Raw genomic sequence first — 24,147 nt, 5'->3', positions numbered from 1 at the left:
ACATGAAACAGATTGTGCAAATATGTATATCTGATATAACAGAGGTAATCCTGTAAATCAATAGGGGAACAAGGATCAATAAAAATAGAAAAATTGGATTGCTATATTGAAAAATCCAATAGATCACAAATCACAAGATAAACCATAGGCAGAAAAAAAAACAATTCTGGATGTTTTAAGAACTTAAATGTGAAAGCTAATATTTTGAAAATTTTAGAAATAAAGACAATAAATGTATTATCTCAAAAGAGGGTTAGGCAAGACCTCAGAAGCACAAATCATTTAACAAATAGTTTTTATTTGACTAAGTTGAAAATAATATTTATTATCAAATGTCAACACAAAGACACACCTAAACTGGGGGAGGATATTTGCAATATAAATAATTAACAAAAGATTACTATCCAGGCAAGTGGATGTGGCTCAAGCAATTGGGCTCCCATCTACCATATAGGAGGTCCAGGGTTCTATGCCCAGGGCCTCTTGGTGAAGGCTAGCTGGCCCGCATGGTGAGCTGGCCCATGCGGAGTACTGGCCTATGCGGAGTGCTGCCCCATGCAGGAGTGCTGGCCCACATGGAGAACTGGTGCAGCAAGATGACACAACAAAAAGAGACACAGAGGAGAGATGGTGGGAGACATGGCGGATGAGGGAGCTGAGGTGGAGCAAGAGAATGATCGCCTCTCTCCCACTCTGTAAGGTCCCAGGATCAGTTCCCAGAGCTGCCTAATGAGAATACAAGGAGACACAGAAGAACACACAGCAAATGGACACAGAAAGCAGACAATGGGGTGGGAATAAATAAATAATAATTTTTTTAAAAAAGAAAGGAAATATTACTATCCAGAATATACTTTGAACTAAAAATAATTTTTAAAAGTCAACAATTCAACAGATAAATGAGCAAAAAATACAATTTCATGGTAGACAAAAACACAAACAGACAGTAAACACACGAAAAGATGCTCACCCTCATTAGTATTCAGCAAATTCAAATCAGTAATCATAATATGATATCATAATATGATACCATTATTCTCATAAGAATGGTCAAAGGAAAAACATTTCTGACAACATTGTAATACCAAGTATTATGAAGTTGCTCAAAGAAAACACACTGTGAAGAATAGGTGTAGCTCAGTGGTTTGAGCACCTGCTTCCCAAGTTTGAGGTTCTGGGTTCAATCCCAGTACCTCTTTTTTAAAAAGAAGAAGATACACACTACTAGTGGGACTATAAACTGCTACAACTACTTTGGAAAGCAATTTAATATTATATATAAATTTGAGACAAGCATTTTCTACATGCTAGCAATTCTGCATCTAGCATATACCTTGGAGAGACTCTTACACACATACCTAAGGAGAAATGCACAAGAATGTTTATAGCAGTACCAATTCTTATTGGGGTGGGGGAAGGAAACAATACAGATGTTCATTTTCAGGAAAATGAATAAAGCACAGTAAGTTCATTTAATGAAATACTCTGTTTGCCATAATATTTAATGAACTATAGTGCATACCTGAAAATGGATATAACTCATGAATGTATTGTGCAAAAAAATAGGCTACAGGAGAATATCTACATTATGACTCCATTTATGTCAAATTCAAAGCAGCAAAAGCAAAGTAATTGGCTAAATAAGACTTAACAGTTACTGTATAATTTGTACTTTGTAATATCTGGTAGTTGCATGGTTCGTTAAACTTCAGGCTAACAGAAAATTAAGCATTAACTATGGTTCCAGGTAAAAAAAATCTCGAAAATCAAAACCTTTAAAATTCGTCTACAGAATTTCAGTGAAACCCATGTCGGAAATTAGAAAGATCATCTTAGGCTGTCTCTGAAACACCATCGATAAATCACTTCATCCTTAATTCCTATGCTTCCTCAGGCCACGTGAGCATGAAATACTGTCATCTATCCACATTAACCTGCTGTAACATTTGTCCAAGTGTTATCTGTCTGCTGCATGCCTAGACCACCAAAGCTTCTCTGCCTGGACTGTGTCACTGGAGAAGGCTGAGCGACATGTCCAGGGCACAGATCCTGGGTCTGGTGCTTGGTGTCGGAGGGTTCGGAGCTCTTGTTGCTGCCACTGTGTCCAATGAGTGGAAAGTAACCACCCGGGCATCATCGGTGATAACCGCCACTTGGGTTTACCAGGGTCTGTGGATGAACTGTGCAGGTAACGCGTTGGGTTCTTTCCATTGCCGACCGCATTTTACTATCTTCAAAGTAGAAGGTAAATATAATAGCTTTGTTTGGGGGTGGAAGTAAGCTCAAGTGGCTGTTTACTGTGTAGAAACTGAGTGCTTAATTTAAATGCCAGGCTTTGCCTAGGTTGGATGGCATATATGTTGGCGGAAAGAATCAAATTATTTATTTGGCAAAGGCAAATCAGAAGAACTTTACAATCTTTTAGAAATACCCAGTGGGAATGAGAGACTCCAAGGGAAAGGGCAGAAGTAACCGGCCTATTTTAAAGTCAGTTTCAATTTGCTTTGAGTCATGGAGAACCTTTCGAAGGGTCATCTACCCTGTGTTGGGAAAGTTCTCATTGATTTGAACTCCTTAGAGATATATATTCAAAGTGATAGAAGCATATGACCCAGAGGACAACAGTGAGTATGAGAAGGAATTCTCTATTTTCTAAGGGGGTTTCCATCTTTTATTTCTATCACCAATTTAATTACTAAATAATGGAGCAAGAAAATTTGAAAAGTAGTTTAGTCAGGAAAAATGCCATGACCTTTCGCCTTAGGATACTTGGTTTTATTATTTTTTAAACATGTGGACAAACTTTCATCTTTATGTAAACTAGAAACTCTATTACAATTATATATATCTTAAAGAGGGAAAGTCTAAAAAAAGAAATTTTCATACCTCAGGATACATTCAGGGAAACAGTTACTTGCTTTTACATCATTATAAGAATCACTATCTTCTGTTTATTTTATACCTTAAAAATTCTACCAAGTAGTGGGTTTATTTGATTTTAAATTGCTCCTGGTTTTCATAAAATATAGACTTCTTGCAATCAAATGGTAAGACTGTACCTTGGCCCTAGTAAAGAAAATGAAATAAAAATTTAACTAGGAAGTTACTAAAGCATAATGTTTTATGGGATTTTGTGTCAAATATGCACATCATTAGTTTACAGCGAGAACCAAAGGATAAAGAGAGATACTTAGTTAAAGCCTGGAGATTTCTAATGACAATCAACGGAAATGTTCAAGCTTGAATGCCCCAGTGAAGGCCTCAAATAACATGTACTTTCCTAAATGTCCATTTGAAGAATCAATGTTATGTCTCTCCAGTCCCAACCTCTCAACTTATTTTGGAGTGTTTCAAAACTGCTTCTTCTACTACAGAAGATTTCCTTAGGACGAGGGAAATCTTTTTTTCAAAGGATAAGAGTGTTGTGGAAGCTCTCTTATCCCTCTGTACACCTTTTGTGGTTGTTCTTTCTCCATGGCCCATCTTGGCTTTTTCCTATCCTGGGCAGCAAGCAGAAGATAGGGCATGTGGGTAAGTCAATTTCTTCATTATTTACTGGATTCATCTTTTTCTTTTTTTTTAAAGGATGTCTTATTACTCTTAATTCTATATTCCTTAATGAAGCCCAGTTATTATCAAAACTATGTGTTCAATCTCTCTCCAAAGTGGGCTAATGAATATGGTAGATTTATGTATGACTCAACAGCTACTTCCCCAAAAGCATCTTAGCAAACACAGAGCTTGAAATTTTATTAAATACTATTGGTGATGGTCCAAATAATCTTCCACCCTTAAATCTTTATCCTCTCAATTCTCTAGTAATAAAAATATTTTTAAATTTTCTGTGTACCCTGCAAATAAGAGATACTTCGAGAATCTTGTCTACAGACAGTGCTTCCATTAGACTATGCCAAATTATTTTAATATGATCTTTCCACTTTCTTTATCCTAAATCAGAATCTTTATAAAAGACACAGTTTACTTGCATAAATCTATTTTTAACATCAGGAATACTGATTCATATTTCCAAAGGAAATGGGACTCACAAATTTGGATCTGATTGCTTTTCCTTTTTTCCTATTTGAAAGCGTGACAATGAGAGAGCTGGGAAATCTATGCCCACAGGCTCTCACACATCACAATAATTCAAAGTCGAGAAAAGAGCCCAGAAGCCAATAAGGAATGGAAATGGTTATATCACATTTTAAAATAATAAACTATTTAAGCTTGTATTGTCAATTTGAGACAAATCTTCTTAGACTTAGGCCAGATTAAGCCTTCTCTGAGAAAGAAAAACAGAAAACCTTTTTAAGTTGCCAGGATTTTTTTGTTGTTGTTGGTTACATAACTTCATTGCTAGAGTCTTACCTTCTTACTGTTAACTCTTTTAGATGCCCCAATTTAGCCACTGATTTTTAGGGACTTATTTGGATTAATCGTGACTACACTCTTTTAACGATTTTATGTAGGCCAGCATCTTCTGGTGAAAGGAGTCTTTCTAGTTGTGAAAAATGCAGGCTACCTTTACTACAGTTTTGTGAAATAAATGTCAAAAAACAACACATAGACACTTGCGATTCAATCCTCATTGCTGCCCCAGAGCTTCTTTTTTTAAACTTTTTTAAGATTTATTTATTTATCCCCCCCACCCCGATTGTCTGTTCTCTGTGTCTATTGGCTGCGTCTTCTATGTCTGCTTCTGTTGTTGTCATTGGCACGGGAATGTGTGTTTCTTTTTGTTGCGTCATCTTGCTGAATCAGCTCTCCATGTGTGCGGCACCATTCCTGGGCAGGCTGCACTTTCTTTCGCGCTGGGCAGCTCTCCTTAGGGGGCGCACTCCTTGCGCGTGGGGCTCCCCTACACGGGGGACACCAGTGCGTGGCAGGGCACTCCTTGTGCACATCAGCACTGCACATGGGCCAGCTCCACACAGGTCAAGGAGGCCCGGGGTTTGAACCGCGGACCTCCCATGTGGTAGACCAACGCCCTAACCACTGGGCTAAGTCCGCTTCCCCCAGAGCTTCTTGATTCAATCAATTCACTTTCTTCAGACTCAATGTCCACTAGAGGCTGTGGCTCCTTCCTGTTTGGTTGGGCTTTGCTTTGTTTTCCTCTTATGAAAATGTTAAAAGAAGAGGTTTAGCTAGGAAAGCAAAGCATCTCAGAGTGAGAGAAGCAGTTCATTCTGCTGGAGAAGGTGGGATCTAGGAAGCAATGGACTTGAAGTTAAATCATAATCACCTTAGTGCAGGGCCTGATCTATTATGTTCAGCTTGTATTCCTGGCATCTCATCCAAGTGTTTGGCATCTCATCCAAGTGTTTGATATATATTTGCAAAATGGCTGAATGAATAAAATAATGGGTGAAACTTACAGATGGTTTGTGGAAGGAACAAAATTGTATTTTTGGAGGAAAGCTGGAAGTGTCCTAAACTGAGGTGTGATATAGGAAGAGTGTTCAGGCAACACAAAAGATGATCACTGAGTGACAATTCAGCCGTCTTGGCTTCAAGTTCTGGTTCTTTTATTAACTACCTATGAAACCTTGATGACAGCAATCAAACTCTCTGTGCCTTGTGCATGAATTTCCTCATGCAGAAATTGAGAGAACTAGACTCCAGGCATCCCTTAAATTATCTATCAATCTGAAGTTCAATTCAAGAGCTTCACAAGGCTTTACCCTGTAGCGGTAGAAGTTCACCAAAGAATTATAGCTGTAAAAGGCTCCTCTACTCTAATTGCTCATGGGATTAGGCCCTTCTTTTTCTCCCCTTATCTATTATAACTTGGCTGGTTCCTATGTTCCGATTTGGAATCCTACATGCATCCGGGTGGAGATAATTACTTGGGTGGTTTAAATGACCACATGACCCAAGTAAAGGTGCCAGGGTTTATGCGGAATGAAACCAAATGCTAGTGTGGCTGTCTACAGTGAGCCTTCTCTTCTCACTCCCCCAGTCCTTCACCTCTTCCCTCCCCACCCCACTCCCTTATCAACCATCCATAGGCATGAGGGTAAAGGAACGGCCTTCGCCAACTAAAAGGAAAGATTTTCTTGGGTGTTTGTTCCTATAGAGGGGACAGCTGCAAATCATCTGATTTCATAACTTTAGATTTCTTTGTAGTTGAAATGTGTGTCTTAGTCCATTATTAAGTAGCAGTAGCAGATAAATCTCAAACAATAACAATAAATAAACACAAACTAATTACAATGTCCATGAAGGAAAATTACTAACAACTTTAGATACTTTAAAATATTAATACTTTTGATAGATTTCAGCACCATTGGATGGCATTTACCTTTAATCTGGGCAGAGGTTTCCATTCTTTAAGAACCTAACTAGTATGCCATAAACTGGGCTACTTTCTGAAGCTTAATCTCATTAAATAAACTTAATGTTCCAAATGCATATAAAATTATTAAAAAGAATTTAGAAAAATCTAAGGTTTATCTTTGCTAATTCTCACCCCCTAAAGGAAGCCTAAGAGGGAAGCAAATTTGGTTCAACTGATAGAGCATCTGCCTACCACATGGGAGGTCCAAGGTTCAAACCCAGGGCCTCCTGACCCGTGTGGTGAGCTGGCCCATGCACAGTGCTGATGCGTGCAAGGAGTGCCATGCCACGCAGGGGTGTACCCCACATAGGGGAGGCCCATGCACGAGGAGTGTGCCCTGTAAGGAGAGCCGCTCCATGTGAAAAAAGTACAACCTGTCCAGGAGTGGCACTGCACACACGGAGAACTGACACAGCAAGATGACGCAACAAAAAAAGACAGTTTCCCAGTGCCACTGACAAGAATACAAGCAGATACAGAAGAACACACAGCAAATGGACACAGAGAGCAAACAACTGGAAGGGGTGGAAGGGAAGAGAAATAAATTTTAAAATCTTTTAAAAAAAATAAAAGAAGCCTAAGAAACATTCCATGTGCCTCATCCCAAAAAACAATGGCCCAATTCCATATGTTTACTGATGCAATCAGTGCATCAGGGGTCAACTGTATTTTCATAGCAGGATCGGCACACGATCAGCCACTGTGAAACTGTCTCTGTCCTAATAAAACTGGGACACACAATGGTGAAATGGGCCCATGCCTAATGGTGGTGAAGATGGTGCTAGAGCTATCCAGAGTGACCTCATCTGCCACAGCAGCCCAGGATGGGACTTGGAATGCTAAGTCAGTATGCTGCAGGGCTTTCTTTCAGGGAAGCATTTCAGGACATTTTGTCTACATCAATAGCTCGTCTCTTAAAGGCCAGGACCTTATTTATCCTGGTGTCCTCCATGCCCAGCACTGTGCTCATGGTAGACATTCAATGGATATTTGTTGATCAAATAAATGGAAGAAGAAATCATTCACAGAGTTAAACTCTAACAACTAATATATACAGAAAGAATCTTCTTTCATGCCACCAAGAAATTTAGCCCAGGGAGAAGGCCCTAGGATAGTGCTTAGGAGTCGGAGAGCGATGTGTATTTTGTTTGATGAGATTCAATAAGCACTTTTCAAGAAGCAGCACAATTATACAAAGATTGAGAGACTTGTTTCTTCAAGCGTGGCCCACAGAGCAGTAATATCAGGGTCACCTGGGAACTTGAAGAACATGTAGGTTTTTAGGCCCCACCCCAGCTACTGAATTAGAATCTGCATTTTAACAAGTACCAGGTGTACCTCCTTATGCACATTAAAAGTTAAGAAATCCCAATTTAGAGCTTGAGCTTGGGTGATAGACTCACACTTTACTTTTTGTTTTGTTTTGCTAAGGCTGCCGATGCAAAATACCAGAAATGGTTTGGCTTTTATAGTGGAAATTTATTAGGATTAAAGCTTACATTTCCAAAGCCGTGAAAAGGTCCAAATCAAGGCATCGTCAGAGATGCTTTCTCACCAAAGGTTGGCTGCTGGCAGATCCTGGACTCTTGCCACATGGCAGGGCAAAATGGCAGGTCTCCTTCTGGGACTCTGCAGAAAGCAGAGTGGCTTTCTCCCAGAGCTCTGCTGTGGGCGATCAAGCACATGACAAGACCAAGCACATGGCAAGACTCTTCTCTTAGGCCTTCAGCTGCCTCATGGTCTACCTCTCAGGGGCCTCTTTCCTGGCCTCTGTGCTGCTGAGCCCAGCCTCGGGCCTTTCTCTCAGAGTCATGGGGTTTCTCTGTCTCCCTGCAGTCCTTTCTCTCACATGGCAGAGTCAAAATGGAGGCTGTCTTTCTCTCTGTGTCTCTGCTTTCAGCTTTCAGTTTATAGAAGACTCCAGCAAGAGGTTGGAGACCCAACCTGGGTCACCCCTCCCTGACGTAGTCCAGTCAAGGGCCCTAAAGTGAACCAATCAAGTGAACTAGTCAAAAAGTTCCTTAACTGAATCTAATGCAATCAAAGGGCTCCATACCCATGGGAATGTATTTGTTCAAAGAACATGATCTTTTCTGGGATTCACAAAACTTCAAATTGTCACACTTGCAAGGGTCTTAATCTCTCTGAGCATCAATTGTCTTACCTGTTTAAAAGTGATTAAATTGTTACAGATAACAGGCAAAATGCCTTATGCAGTACCAGACACAAATGAGGCTCATCCTAAATGATAGCAATAATTACTGTGGATGTCTCTTCCAACACCTTGAAAATTCACCTCTCAACAGAAGGGAGGGGGCCATTACTTCTCCACCCATTTGTCTCCTAGCTGCTGCTTTTTTTTTTTTTTTGGTGCTAGATGCTTCCTGAAATCTGAAACCTGCAATGCCTTGTTTCTTTGTTGGCCATCCTCTGTCATATATGTGGTGTTGTGAATTATGCTTAGGATTTTGCTATTCTTAAAACAAGGCTGCTGTGCATTTAGCATTCTGGTTCTCTCTAGAGATGTGAGCCACTCCCTTATTCTTCACTTGCATGTTACACTGCTGGGAATGGGGTGCAGTGGTCTCTTTTGGGAGTTCCACAGGGGGAGACAAGGAGCTGCCAAACCCAGGGGCAGTGCTTGTATGCTGGGCAGCCAAAAAGGATAAATGTCTTCTCTAGTTAGTATTCCTAGTCCTGAAGGCTGTGAAAACTTGGTGACAAACATTTTAATACATTGTATTGAGTGGCAGCTCTGCATAGCTCAAACGTGAGCAAATTATTTAACCTCTCAGAGACTCAATCTTCTCAACTGTCATGGGATGAAAATATAATGCTTATCACATAGGGTTGTTTTGAGGGTTAAGTGAAATACTAACATAAAGCACTTTCTGGCACATAATGAACAGCTATTATGTGAATAAGTTAGCTGTCATGTTGATAATTAAGGTCTTGATCATATAAAATGAGAGTGCTATTCAGGTGATTTTTAAGATGCATGCATGCTACACTTATTTTTTTTTTTAAGATTTATTTTTATTTATTTCTCTCCCCTCCCCCACCCCACACCCTAGTTGTCTGTTCTCTGTGTCCATTCGCTGTGTGTTCTTCTGTGTCTGCTTCTATTCTTGTCAGCGGCCCGGGATTCTGTGTCTTTTTGTTATGTCATCTTGCTGCATCAGCTCTCTGTGTGTGTGGTGCCACTCCTGGGCACGCTGGACTTTCTTTCATGCTGGCCGGCTTTCCTTACTGGGAGCACTCCTTGCACGTGGGGCTTCCCTACGTGGGGGACACCCCTGCGTGGCAGGGCACTCCTTGCATGCATCAGCACTGCACGTGGGCCAGCTCCACACAGGTCAAGGAGGTTCTGGGTTTGAACCACGGACCTCCCATGTGGTAAGCAGACACTCTATCCATTGAGCCAAGTCTGCTTCCCTATACTTTACATTTTATAAAGTGCTTTCACATACACTATCATATTTATCTAAAAATAGGTATTATTTAGTCTTCCTTTTAAACACAAAGCAAAACTGAGGCTCCCAGGGGAACATATCTATAATTTTGTCTGGTCTTCTACAGATTTTGGGGGAAATGGTCAGCATTTTGTACCCAGCTCTGCCACTGATTTTTTTGTCTGTGTGACCTTGGACAAGTCACCCACAGTTACTCTCTCTGTTTCCCTTTCTTATCTGTATGATAATAATGAGGAGGAGGAGGACAAAGATGATATCTAGTTACATCCTTTAAAAGTTCATGGGGAAGATTAAGTAAAAGAATCCTATTATATGAAATAGACTAGTATGGATGTTAGATCTCTTGGTTTGTTGATAGGTAGGTCAGCAAGGCAAGAGTTTTGGTGTTGCACCTCTCCTTCCCATGCTCATCTGATCTTCACTGTTTTCTCCTGGTAAATATTTTGTGTAGAGAAGTTCAGGTTTATTTTTCACAGGGTTCATTGTTCCTCTCTTTGCTCATTGTCCATCTGACCATGTATGGAGTAAGTTGGCTCCATTGTCTCCCCAGCACAGAATCCATTACCCACTCACCATCTACTCAGCCTCATCCTGAAGGAGACTTATTCCAAGGACATATTCTGAGCAAACAGTAGGCCAGGCTTAGTAATTGTAAAACTTTCTGCCTCAGTGCATGTTTAGATAATCTCAGAGCATTTCGGAGAGCTAAGTAACTCTTAAATGAACTTGAGATAATTGAGTTGATTTTCAGGAGCCAGCTGGCCTACCTCTAAGCTTTTGCCAGATTTTTGTATAGTGTATTATTGGAAGAATTGATTACCAAATGTCGATGATTTGACAAATTGTTATGATGCTATAATACAGCTTCAAAAGGGACCCATCAGTAGGTAATTCATTTATTCATTAATGTGTTCCTTTATAAAAAGCATAAATTAAACTCCTGGCACAAAACCAGGTTCTGGGCTCAGTGAGGAATAGGATGTTCTGCTTAGGGTGAGACAACCATTTAGCAGATAATTAGCCCAGAATGATAAGTGCTATCTGAGGTTCAAGTTCAAGAAGTGGGCAGACTTCCCAGAAAAGCTAGTGCTTGAACTGCCTTGAAAGAGGGGTGGAAGTTTGCCAAAGAGAAAGAAAGTGAGGGCATTTCAGGCTAAGGAACTCGTCCGGCTCTATAACTTATTAACAGCATGACTTTGGGCAAAAAGCTTAACATTTGAGCCACCCCATCTGTAAAATGGGAATAAGATTATCTACCTTAGAGGATGGTGGTGAAAGTTAAATGAGTTAGTTTGCATATGGCATTTAGAGCAATGCCTGGCCCAGCCGAGGCCTGGGTGCAGGGGGCGCCAGGAGCATTGGAGGAACAGCCGGCAGTTCAGGAAGGCCGAAACCAAAGACACCCACAGGGAACGTTAGAGATGGGGCCGCAGATGTAGATAAAGGGGCACTAGAAAGGGACCTTTTGGCTCTTGGAAGGGATTAGACTTGTCTTGAGGGAGCTGGAAAGCTTCTGAAACAATGTAAGCAGAGAATGCCTGATGGGACTTGCTCGGTGAGACTCAGAAATGTCCACACTAAGCTGACCCCTGCTGTAGGCCTGGCAGCTGTGGGGAGGATACACTGGAGAGGGAAGATGGCAGCCTTTCAGGTTAGAACCTGAAGCAAGAGGGCAGCAGACAGGAAGCTATTTAGAGGTAGAACTGAAAGGACTTTGTGACTTGACGACTCAAAGGGAATGAGAGGAAAGTGGATCTGGCTCAACTGACAGAGCATCTGCCTACCACATGGGAGGTCCAAGGTTCAAACCCAGGGCTTCTTCCTGACCCATGTGGTGAGCTGGCCCACGCGCAGTGCTGTTGTGCACAAGGAGTGCTGTACCACGCAGGGTGTCCCCCACATAGGGGAGCCCCATGCGCAAGGAGTGCGCCCTGCAAGGAGAGCTGCCCCGCGTGAAAAAAGCGCAGCCAGCCTAGGAGTGGGGCCACACACATGGAGAGCTGACGCAGCAAGATGATGCTACAAAAAGAGACATAGATTCCTGGTGCCACTGATAAGAATCCAAACGGACATAGAAGAACACACAGCGAATGCACACAGAGAGCAGACAATGAGGGGTGGGGGGAGGAAGGGCAGAGACATTTTAAAAAATAATTTTTAAAAAAATTTAACAAAGGGAATGAGAAAGGCCAAGGATGTCTCTGAGGATTCCAGCCTGGAGACATGGTGGGCAGTGGCATAGAGAGAGCTGGTTGCAGAGCAGTTACCAATGTATGTTTAGTAAAGGATTTCCCAATATTGAGGAAGATTTCAAGCAATCAGATTTTTTTTTTTTAAATTTTTATGAGGTACCAGGTACCAGGGATTGAACTGGGACCTTGTATGTGAGAAGCTGCTGCTCAACTGCTTGAGCTACATCCATTCCCAGCAGATTCTTAAAATAATGTTTGCTTTGAAAAATTAATTGTACAGACTGTGAAAGGATAGCTTGACTGACTTTGATTTTTTTAAACTGTGCTTTTAATACAAACCAACAGTAAAGGATAGCAGCTACAAAAATTAATGTAATAGTAGATGCCATTAAAAGCATAAGAATATTAAAATTAGAGGGTTAATAGCCCCCTTTAATATTGTGTGGTCAAATTGCATGATTCTGGTCCTGTGCACCGTATTTTAAAAGAGATGTAGATGTAAACCACACCCACTGAGTCTAGAGGAGGGGAGATGTCTTGAAATAATTTCACACAGCAATTGTTTCACTCAGAAAACAAGGAAAAGTATATGGTGGAAGGAGTGGGTAGAAGACAAGCAGTACCATTGGGTAGGGGTTACTAGGGAGTGAGATTCATAAGAAGTTTCTATCAGAATTGCCCAACAGTGAATGGGACAGGCTACCTCACCACATACAGGCTAGAGGCATGCAGAGGAGGCTGACAATCGCCTGCTAAAAATGCTGTAGAAATACTTCCTGCAGTAGCTGGGAGGGCAGACTAGGGAAAGTCATTTATTTCTACCAGCAGGCCTTGAGCCAGTTGTACCTGGGGACTTGGGCCTGCTCCATAAGACTCATAGAAATGTCCACACTAAGCTGACCCGTGCTGCAGGTCGAGACCCTTCCTTCCCACTGCCTTGGTTCCGTGCTCTCTTCGCTTTGTTTCAGTCACCCAGTTCCTGGAAACCAGCTGATGCCCGGTCTCCTGTTCACACCTGGACCTCAGCCCTCTCACTTGGCCCTGTCGACTGATGACTGGGTGCCCAGCAGCAGATCTGTCTTATGACCGCCCTGTCCCCTAATTCTAGCCTGCCTGCTGACCCAATGCCTGCTCTGCGCTCTGAGCTCCAGACACGACTCAGCTACCTGATCTGTGGCCCATTTCCTTGGCCCACCCTGCTTTTCCCTCACTGCCACTTGCTCTTCTTCCACCCTCGCGTGGGAAGGACTATTGGAGCCTGCCTCCAAGCCGTGAGAATCTGGGAGGAAATGTGAAGGGGGTAGGAGAGTGCGAGGCAGGAATCCCATCCACTGCCAAGTTGGCAAATGGGAAGGGAAACAGCCAGCCACGCCCTTGGCAGGAGATGGAGATACAAAGAGGAGCCTGCAGACTCTGTTATTGATGGTCTGGAATCCATTTGCACCATCCGGACAAATACCCATGTGACCCTAGGGACTCCCCCAGATTCAGGTCGGGGGGTGCAAGTGACAGCACTGAGAGAGCACCCTCCCCAGGAATCTTCCCCTTCCAGCTGCAGCTCCAAAGCTGTCATTCTGGGGAGCCGTGCTGGTTGCTGGGGGTGCAGTCATGTAGCCTCTCTGGGGCCACGCTGTTTCAGCCTCTGCCTCCTGTGCCACCAGTGGCCCGGCTGGGAGTGGCGCGGAGGGCTCTGCCTGTGCCTGGGGTGGAGCGCCGTCCAGCCTTTGCTCCAGCTCCGTGTAGAACAATAAAGTAAATTCACACTCGAGGGCTCGCAACGCATGCACGTGTGCACACAGGTACCCCTGCACTGCATGCAGGTTCTACAGCTAAGGACACACACACACAAGCTCACATCACACACACACTCACCATACAGTCACCACACACACACACATCGACACACAAAGACCCACATTCACTATGCCGGCTCTCCACACACTCACCCTGCAGGCACCACACGCACAGACTCACATTCCCCACGCAGGCGACATACACACTTACCATACGGTCATCAAATACGTACTATCCACGCCCACATGCTGACACAGCTGCACACAGGCCCACAGGCCCCAGGCAGGCACCACACACAAAGACCCACATACAGCGATGCAGGCTCCACGACTAATTATGTACACACACAGAGCACTCACGATGCAGAAACCTCGTACACATCACACTCAACAGCCATCATCAGAGGGAAGGACAGGCTTAGAGATGAAGGTTTATATAGCAATGTGGACCCTCTGGGCAGCTGAAGGTCTCCTGCTCCTCAGTGCCATCCTAAGAAGTAATTCATATTGGGGCAGGGGTCAGCAGAGAAAATGTATTGCCTTTTCCTCAAGTGCCAGTCACAGGCCTACGGAGCGCCTAGAAATGACCTTCCACCCTACCTTCATACTAGGATATCTTTTAAATCGTCTCACCTCTTTCCAGGGCTCCCAGCTTCCTAAGTATTCCCTTGGGTGAAATCTGGTGTCCAGCACATTGTAAATATGCCAAACTGGATTTAAAATGTCTGTGCATCACAACCATGTCATTTTAAATCATTTATTAGCTGTGTGTCCTTGGCCTAGTCGCTTAACCTGTCTGTGTTTTTGCTTCCTTATCGGTAAAATGAGGATAATAATACTCTCTCCCTTGTGAGAAAGAGAAAGAGTAAACAAGCTAATACAGGAGGAGTTAGCTATTATTGTTGCTTGTTCCAACCGACAACTATAGCCTCTGGAAACCGCTTTAAATCTTGAAATCCAATGTGCTCATGCTTGTACCAGTTAATCCCCAGGTTTCCCATCACCTCAAGACCTTCTGCATGTTCCAAGTGGTCTCTCGTCGAGGTTAGGACACCTCCCACCCCACCTCTGCTCCTACGACCGCACATTTTTCTCCTCTTTGTTCGTCCCAGTCTGTCCATTCCTGTGCCTGCTTCACTGCTCCTCCCTTCTTTCCAGCGCCATCTATGGCTTTGTAGCTTCCTCACAGCCTCCTCCTGACTTTCCTGCGTCTTTGGAGGGCACCATCATGCACCCGGTCAAGCAGGCTGGAAACCTGCACGCTGACTGCTTCTTCAGAATCCACACCCCGTAGAACCTGCCCGCTGCGCCTTCCTGTCTGCCCCGCGGGGAGGTTTGCCTGGTCTCTCACGCAGGCTTTGGCATGCCTCTACCTGGGCTCAGCCTCTAGCCTTTCCCTTCCACGCTAGATTCAGATCAGATATTAGAAAGAAAAAAATTTTTTTCTTCTACTTGATGTACTCAAGGCTACAAAAATACTGCCAGATAAAACTTCCTAAGGCAGAGCTTCTTCCAGCTTATTTCTGGACTTTATAATAAAATGTAAAACCACTGCATTTAGAAGCATTTACTCCATGCCAGGCATGGCTTTATATATAATCTCATTTACTCCCCAGAGCGACCTTTCAGGATACTATAATCCTGAGGATGTTGTAAGGAGGCAGCTAGTGCTTACAGAAGTTATATAACTTCTTTGGTTTCATGGCTAAAGTAGCAGCCATGGCAGGATTCAAAGACTGGCCTGTCTGACTCCAGAGCTCAAACCCTCTGCTGCCCATTCATCAAAGACTCCCCATGGCCTACCCAACTGAGAGCCAACCCCTAACAGGAAGGATGCACCAAGTTGTCTTGACTGCTTTTTAGTCTCCCCTTCCCAAGTCAATGGACTCTGTGCTTACCTTTGCCCAATGCTTTGGCCTCTGCTCCCGCTGCTCCCGCTGACCCCAGTGCCTTCCCCTCTCTCTCTTCCTTCAAACGCCACCTTCCCTGCAGAGCCCTTTGTGATCTTCCAACCAGATGGCAGCCTTCCCTTCACTGATGCCCCAGGACACTTGGTACCTTCCCCATTGTGATTTTTGTGACTCTGGCTTGTATCATGGTTACTTAGGTACTTGTCCTTCCCCCAATATTAAATTATAAACTCCACAAGGACAGGGATTTAAAAATGTCAGGACAGGGATTTAAAAATGTCTTTCTACCCCTTGGCTAGAACAGTTCTCTGCTCAAATACATGCTTTATCAGTGTGTGTTGACTTAGTGACTAACCATTTGTTGAATTGAATGAATGGAATCAAGGGCAAGACTGTGGGTGGGACTCAGAGATGTTTTCCTGGTTCACTTTCCTTGGCGCCATCACTGAATCATCTGCATACTTATCTTACTTGGATCGTTACCCGGCCTTCATTTCTCCTTCTTGTGTAAAAGCATATCATGATAGAGGAAACACCCTAGTAAGCACATCAAAAGAGAAAATGAGTCTCATGGGCATATTTTACTTGTAGGGAGTCATGCTGGCTCTCAGTGGGAACCTCTTATCTATGGGTTGAAAATCCAAGTCTTTACTAATCTATTTAGAATTTATCTAGGTTTTGCTCCTAAGCTTACCAATGGCAATTTCTGAAATGTGCTCTTGAAATTTGGGACATTTTCCTGACCCCCAGGCTTCTCCCTGCTCTTGTTCTCCCTCCTTCTGAGCACACAACTGGTCCTTTCATCCAGATGCTAATGTTCTGAGGAATCATACATTCCCTGTAAGCAGAAGAAAACAACCCTGTATGTGAAAGATACAGCTGAGAAATTAGGAGGTGATTTTTTTAAATGACTCTGACTACTTTGATTATTCAAACAGACCCACTCTTTGAGGACTTTCTATCCTCGGAGTAATTCTGGGCTGAGCTCCTCTCCGGGTAATTAATGACTTTGTGATATGGATGTGATGGTTGATCTTGTCCATAAATCATCCAGCTATGCGCGACCCTGGTCAGCACTAAACAGAGCTCTCCAGGTTCTCATCTGCTGGATTCAGAAGATTGGCTTGGCTGCGTGAAGATTTCTATGAGGGCTCAAGTTTTTGAATGTTATGAGCAGCTTGGCAAAAAGTGCAAGGTAAACAGAAAGTGCCATTCGCTGAAAGCAGACTAAATTATGAGCCATAACCTTCTTGAGATAGCCTAGTACCATTTAGGTTATCTATATTACAACCATGTCTGGGGATGATTGCTTTGGAAATAGTTGCTCTTTCATGTGTTTTACTTTATTTTAACTAAAATGGTTGGGATGAGAGGTAGAAATCATTTCTTACCAATAAGTTATTTCCTTCTTGAATTATTTTTCCTGTTAGGATTTTCTCTGTTCCTTAAACTTCTTCAATAATTGCAATTCCTTTTTATTATTAACTTAAATTTTCAGATCCTTTTTTCCTATTTATAGATCTTGACTCTTAATCAGCATGTGATGATTTTTACTTTTTCATCTCTTTTATATATGCTATATTGTTTCCCTACATGTAAAAGTTACATTATACACTATACTAGCCTATGGAGACAAATGTAATCACTTTTACTTTTATGACCCATGTCGAATGGGATCCAGGTAGAAACTTCCAACTTTTCCAGGGATCCCCTTCCTAGATGCCTCTCAGCCTTCCTAGCAGTGCTTGTAATTATCTCTTTATCACCTACCTATTATCTGCAGAAAAGAACCCAGACTCTTCTCAACAAGGCTAGCTCTAGTCCCTCCCAACTTCACCCTCAAACTCCATCAGCCTTTCCTATAAATAAACACATAATCTGAGTAAAAACTGTATGTTTTCTATGTAGATACATCTTCTAGAAAAGCTCCCTAGCCAAATCCCTTCCGATGATATTGCTGTGCATAAGCTGGTACTGTGAAAAATTCCAGCCCCACCACTGTTCCTTCCCGGTCACATCCCACCACTGGCCTGACAGCCACTCCCACTCCTTCCCTCCTTTCCTCACTGTGTTAGTGGCAGATACACTTTCCCCAAGGGTCCCAAGGGTGGTAGCAGTTTCAATTCGAGGAGGGGCTGCTAAGTCCAAAATATATTTCGTGTCCAGGAACCCAGTGGGTTCCAGCCTTGCACTCCTTTCCAATGTTTTCTCCCTTCCAAGTACTAACCAGGCCTGACCCTGCTTAGCTTCTGAGATCAGACGATCTCAGGCACATTCAGGGTGGTATGGCTGTAGACTCCTTTCCAATGTTTTAAACAAGGCTTGATGCTAAGTCCAGATCACTCGTCCAGTCTCCCCTTCCATCTCTCCCAGCTTTGATGGGGTTGACTGCAGGGTGGGAAGGAAAGTGTTATCCTTCCTACTTTCTGGCCTCAGCAAATATCTTTGAAGTTCAGTGGGGATGGTAGTAGTGGGGGGTGGTGTGAGAGTATGGGAGGAAGAAAGGAGTGTGTGTGTATGTGTGTGTATGGGTATGTGTGTATGGGAGGTGTTAGGGTCCTAATACCTTTCATAAAACTCCTTGACATATTAACGTTCATGCATTTGAATAGGCATGGAGGGCAGAGATGCTGTCCAACTCTATAGGGAGCTTATGATTTTTAAATGCAAAAGGGTATTTTGGGGAAGGGGTGGGGCCTAATTCCATACCCCCCCACAAAAGTCTGAATTTCAGCCCTGCAAGTCCAGCCAAATATGTCTTTTACAGAAATCCCTGGCTAAGTGATTATTTCTGCCAGTAAGACTTTTCCCTTCTCTCCACAGTTAGTTCACCCTACACAGCACAAACCTAGGCCACAGCAAGAGATGAATATCCCTATTTATGGAAGCTGCGATAATTCCCAGGTTCATCCTGTTACCGGATTTTGTCTAGGTTCTTGACTATGCTGCAGAAATGAATTTCAAGAGCACATCTTGAAATTAGGCCAGTAATTTATTAAGGTAGGGAGGGAAGAGAAATGGGAGAAAATAACAGATCACAGGTCCCAGGTAGAGAGGAAGGGGCTGAAAAGTGATAAAGTGGGCTGATTTACAGACTACAATTCCTCATTATAGATTATAAATGCCCAGGTTTTACTTGCCTGGCCATCCTGGCAGAGGAAAAATGGCAAAAGTAGGGCGCAAGAAGGCAAGAACAGGGGTCCAAAGGCAAGAGAGCAAATTCAGGCCTCGCGCCTGCTTTTCGACCTGTGAATTATTCCACCCCTTTGCTAATGGCAGGAGAGGAATTCAAGCTGTTTGCTGTTTTGATTGACTATCACCCCCCCCCCCCATCAGTCCCCCAGGAGGGCCCAATGATAAAGTCCTTGGGGAATATCTGGGGCTTCTCCTGGCTTCCGGAGGAAATCCTATACTACAGGGCAGAATCTTGGGGAGGGTCTTCCCATGTCATCTTGGGGTTTTTGATGTCCACATGGACTCTTTGCCAGGTTCCAGATCCATCTATTGATTCTCTCTCTTACTAGCCGGCTTCAATCCCACATGTTTTAAAGTCCTTTTTGTGGTTCTCCAGAACCTGTGCCTCATTCTGACTCCCAGGGAGTAGAGCACGGTGACAGCCTCAAGAAGCTCCATCATTAGTTGTAGAAAGCCACCTCTGTCCTCCCTCCAAACAAAGCTATGGGTCTTCAAAGAACAAAATGTTCCCGTGATTTCTTCTGCCTCTGGCCTCCCTGGGTTCTCATCCTCTCCATGATACTGCCCTATGATGGCTACCCTCCATCTCCTAGGAAATGCCCCTCCCCAGTTCTCATAACTCTGTGCAACTACTTTATGGCATTGATTACTTTCAACCTGTATTAGGGTTTCAAGTTTTATACTTAACCAGTTTTCCCAAAAAAAGTACATGTATCTGTAAGAACATACATGTATGTGTATATATGGATGTATATGCAAATTTACAGGTATATATATATGCATACATAAGTTTTACTTTACTGTTTACATAAATAATTTTACTGACATAATCAATGCATCTCACACAATTATAAATAATGATAAAATATACAATATTATTTATCATAAATTTCTTGTAGACAATTGATTCTCACAGAATGCATTTGCTGATTTTTGCTGAACTTTGTATCCATGGCCAGCTAATGGTTGTAACTGATGAATTTGTGTAGTTCTGACACGATTGGTGGGTGATGCTTAACAAGTCCCATGAAAGTAAAACAATGAAGAAGTGTGTCAGAACATCACTCATTAGTCAATGACATGAGCAACTTTTTTGCTGAGTCAGATGATAGTTTTGAATATTGGAGGAACATTTTTTCAAATTTTTTACCTCTTCACAATGCAATGCTATAGACATAACATACTTTTAAGTTTAATTTGCATGTCTAACGTTTTCTCCATCACTTTTTCTTAAGTCTAGACAATCAAAAAACAATAAACCACATATTGATTTGTTGTTGATGCCAATTTCTGCGGTAAATACTCCTACCATGCTGCAAATTACTAACATGATCTCGCTGAACGCAGAGTGAGGAAGAAATGCACAGTAGCACACCTTTCTAGAGACACCATAGCTATCAAAACCTCAAAAGCATAGATAATTTAGTAAGTCATGAGTTTTGAGTATGAATTTCCTTTGTTTTTAATACTGTTTATCTGATTAAGTTTACATGCTTTATTTTTAATAACGGCTATGTTTAAAAACTGATAAGCGAAAGTTTGGAAAATTTAGCAATTGATAATCAGAGCTAGTACTAGCCAGGGCAAGCCAGCTTCGTCACACGGCTGGTTACTGGTGATCATGCTGTACCTCCCCTGCTAGAACATAGGGTCCAGGAGGGCAGGCTCCAAATTCTAATTGCCTTTGTTTCCCCTATGGCATCTTACACATATCAGACATGATATTATAATGTTGGGGGAGGGAGGAAGTATGCAGGAGAGGAAATGTTTTCTTCTTTGAACTTTCCTTATAGGTTATTGGACTGTTCTTATGGTTCCAACCTCACAATCCTTTGCATCTCACTATCACCTCAACATTTGTTTCATTTCTCCCCTTGCACACTAGCTTCCGATGGCATGGAATTTGATCTTACTCGTGGTCTTCAAGTCTGGGGAGTGGGGGAGTACAATTAGACCTCCCCATCCCTTGTCCTTTTCTCTGATGGACAGTCTACCTTTGTCACAATTTACCTTACTTCATATTGTTCTCTGTAATTCCACCCTATCTAGAAGCCCTGCTTGTTCTATTTTTCATATTTCGGGTAAGTCAGTTCCCTTCCCTTCTTATCTGTCCTCAGAATCCTCTCTTAGGATTGAGATTCTGGACTCTTTGCTAGCTGGTACTTTACTTTTGTCATCTGTATAATCTCAACAAGGATCACAGTGCCAGTGAAATAAAAGGTTTTCATTTCAAGAAGACGGGAGGATGGATGGATGGATGGATGGATGGATGGATGGATGGATGGATGGATGGAGAGCCTTAGAGGGAGCCAGGGATCACTAGCATTACTGATGCGGCAAGTAAGTTCTCTTTCTTCAGTCTTTAGCACCAGATACAACATATCTTTTAGCCATTACAGGAGGAACTGTTCTCTTATTCGTTCTACAGATATCTACTGGGTGCCTGCTATGTGCATTGTTGTAGGCACTGAGGACATAGCAAACAAAACAAAACAAGATAAAGGCCTTGCCCTCATGGAACTTAAGTTCCAGCCTTTTTAGTAACACTCACGCAAGGCTTTTCTCTTGTATTCTACACTCTGTTTCATTGGATCTTGAAGAACTGTAGTTTGGCAGACAAGGATCCAAGATTGGGGCTTGAATTAAATGGAAATTTTCTAAATATATTTCAGAACTAAGCGAACTTTTGATCCTACTTAGAAAACAGTTTCTTGCTAAAGACAATTCTTTTGTAATGCTACATAAGCTCAGAACAATGCTCAAAGATTAAAAAGTGCACCTGATATAGTATACTAATGATTATTTCCTGCAGGCATTAGTGGAAAAATAAAGTTTTAAAATTCTCTTTCTGCAGCCCACTGGCTAGGGGCCACAGGGCTCAGTCCTTCTAACATATCCTATCCAGTGAAACTGTGATTTTGTTAGCCTTTTCCTACAGAATGTTCAACATTATAGAGGTATAAGGAAATTGTTCATGGTTTATTTCTTTATGAAATTTTTTTGGATTAGAATACCAACATAAATTGAACTTGAACTGTCCAAAGGCAATTTTTAAAATAAAAATATAAACTGTTTTCTAAGTTCCTAGAGACCATGAACAGTGACTTATCCTTCTATCTACATTACACAGTATTTACTAACATAGTGCATGGTAAAAATAAGGGCTCCTTAAGTCATTTTTTGGATGAATGAATTTATTGATTCATGAATAAAGAATTTATTCATGAATGAACTTATTTAGTCACTTATTACTTTTCTTCCTCTCCTTGCATTCTATCTGCCATTTTCTTTATTCTTTGGATTCAGTAATAATTCTTATATCATTTTCAATAAGAGAGTTGAATTTAAAAAATGCATATTGGCCTGAATTGAAAAGAGAAATGAAAACAGACAGAAAGCCTTTAGCAAATTGAACCAAAAAATCTCAGTGAGTTGCAAATTAATCCAGTAAAATGTTCCGGATGTTTTGGATGAGGAACTTCTATCCCAGACAGGTCACACTCTCTTACTAACCTCAGGTCTGGTTGAAGGAAGATTCCTCTAATCCAAAACATCCTGCAATTTTAATGTAATTACGAAACAACTTGTTGTGCAAGTTAGATTTCAAGATGACTTAGCAGAAAGTCTTTGGTTTGATGGTGAAAACAGATGCCACTTAATACAATAAAAATAACTGTTCAGGCCAGAGACTAGTGTAAACAAGCTGGAAGAGAATTTCATTTAGATTCATTTACGAGCCATAAAATTGCATGTCATCTGGGGTTAAACTTTAATTTCTATCCTTTCGATATAAAATTACATTTGCTATCTGCACACCAAGGAGATCATCTAGCTATCTTTACTCCTTCTCCTTGCCTCCCCAAATCCAACTTATCTGCAGGTTCTGCTAAATCTTCTTTCTTACCTCTTATATCATTTCCTTGTCCACAACATCTTCCAACCCACCCCATTTTTCTAACCCTCTAGGTTTTGTTCTAAGCACCTCCTATGAGCACAGGTAAAGCTTCTGTTCAAAAGCCTCTGAATATTCATCCACCCATCCATTCATTCTTTCTTTCATTCATTCAACAAATACCTCTTAAGCTTTTCTTTGTGTAAAGTACTTTCATCTGTGGGACAGATTAAGGGAAAAGAAGTTATCTTTTCTTTTTTTTTGAGGAAGATTTAAATTTAAAAGCAGAGGAAGCAGACATGGCTCAGCAGATTGGGTTCCCATCTAATATATATATTCCCAGGGCCTCCTGGTGAAGGCGAGCTGGCCCATGTGGAGAGCTGGCCTGTGCAGAGAGCTGACACAACAAGATGGTGCAACAACAACAAAAAAGAGACACAGAGGAAAAGACAATGAGAGACACAACAAACCAGGGAGCTGAGGTGGCTTAAGTGATTGCATGTCTCTCTCCTACATCGGAAGGTCCCTGGATCAGTTCCCAGTGCCTCCTAAAGAGAAGACAAGCAGACACAGAAAACACAGCGAGGGAAACGGACTTTGGCCCAGTGGTTAGGGCGTCCGTCTACCATATGGGAGGTCCGCGGTTCAAACCCCAGGCCTCCTCGACCCTTGTGGAGCTGGCCATGCGCAGTGCTGATGCGTGCAAGGAGTGCCGTGCCATGCAAGGGTGTCCCCCACGTGGGGGAGCCCCCACGCGCAAGGAGTGCGCCCGTGAGGAAAGCCGCCCAGCGTGAAAAGAAAGTGCAGCCTGCCCAGGAATGGCGCCGCCCACACTTCCTGTGCCGCTGACGACAACAGAAGCGGACAAAGAAACAAAAGCAGACAAAGAAACAAGATGCAACAAATAGACACCAAGAACAGACAACCAGGAGAGGGGGGGAAATTAAATAAATAAATAAATCTTTAAAAAAAAAAAAAAGAAAGAAAACACAGCGAATGAACACAGAGAGCACACAGTGAGCATAAACAGCAAGGGGTGGGGGGGATAAACAAACAAAATAAACCTTTAAAAAAATTTAAAAGCAGGATTGAAACAGAAATGAGAAAGGAGAAAGATGTAGATGACCTACATACATATAAGTGGAGATCCTAGCAGGCCTGAAACAGAATAAGTTCCAAACCATCATGTTGCCCTACAAAACCACGCCCTTGCTTTGTCATGGCCCCACAGCCTTTGTGTTGTCTTCCAGGAGCATTTTATTGTACCTACCTTGTGTCCACACCTATTGTTGTCATTTAGGCTTTTGCCTGCTTCTTAAGGAAACAGACTATGTCTTAAAACTGGAATCTAATGG

At 42.3% G+C, this 24,147-nt stretch overlaps 1 protein-coding gene across 2 annotated transcripts in view; it reads left to right on the top strand.

Moving 5' to 3' along the window:
• Positions 1-1,954: 1,954 nt before the first annotated feature.
• Positions 1,955-24,147, top strand: part of CLDN10 (claudin 10) — a 152,733-nt gene continuing 130,540 nt past the window's right edge. Inside the window, exon 1 of one of the 2 annotated variants that reach the window (XM_004457724.5) lies at positions 1,955-2,245. In XM_004457724.5, the coding sequence (XP_004457781.1) occupies positions 2,032-2,245 (214 nt within the window). In that variant the 5' untranslated portion in view covers positions 1,955-2,031. The remainder of the gene's footprint in view (positions 2,246-24,147) is intronic. The other variant, XM_058276500.2, reaches the window with a different exon arrangement.

Source organism: Dasypus novemcinctus, chromosome 15 (genome assembly GCF_030445035.2).
Source record: "Dasypus novemcinctus isolate mDasNov1 chromosome 15, mDasNov1.1.hap2, whole genome shotgun sequence".
NCBI classification, from domain to species: domain Eukaryota; kingdom Metazoa; phylum Chordata; class Mammalia; order Cingulata; family Dasypodidae; genus Dasypus; species Dasypus novemcinctus.
This window is presented reverse-complemented; position numbering and strand designations above follow the sequence as displayed.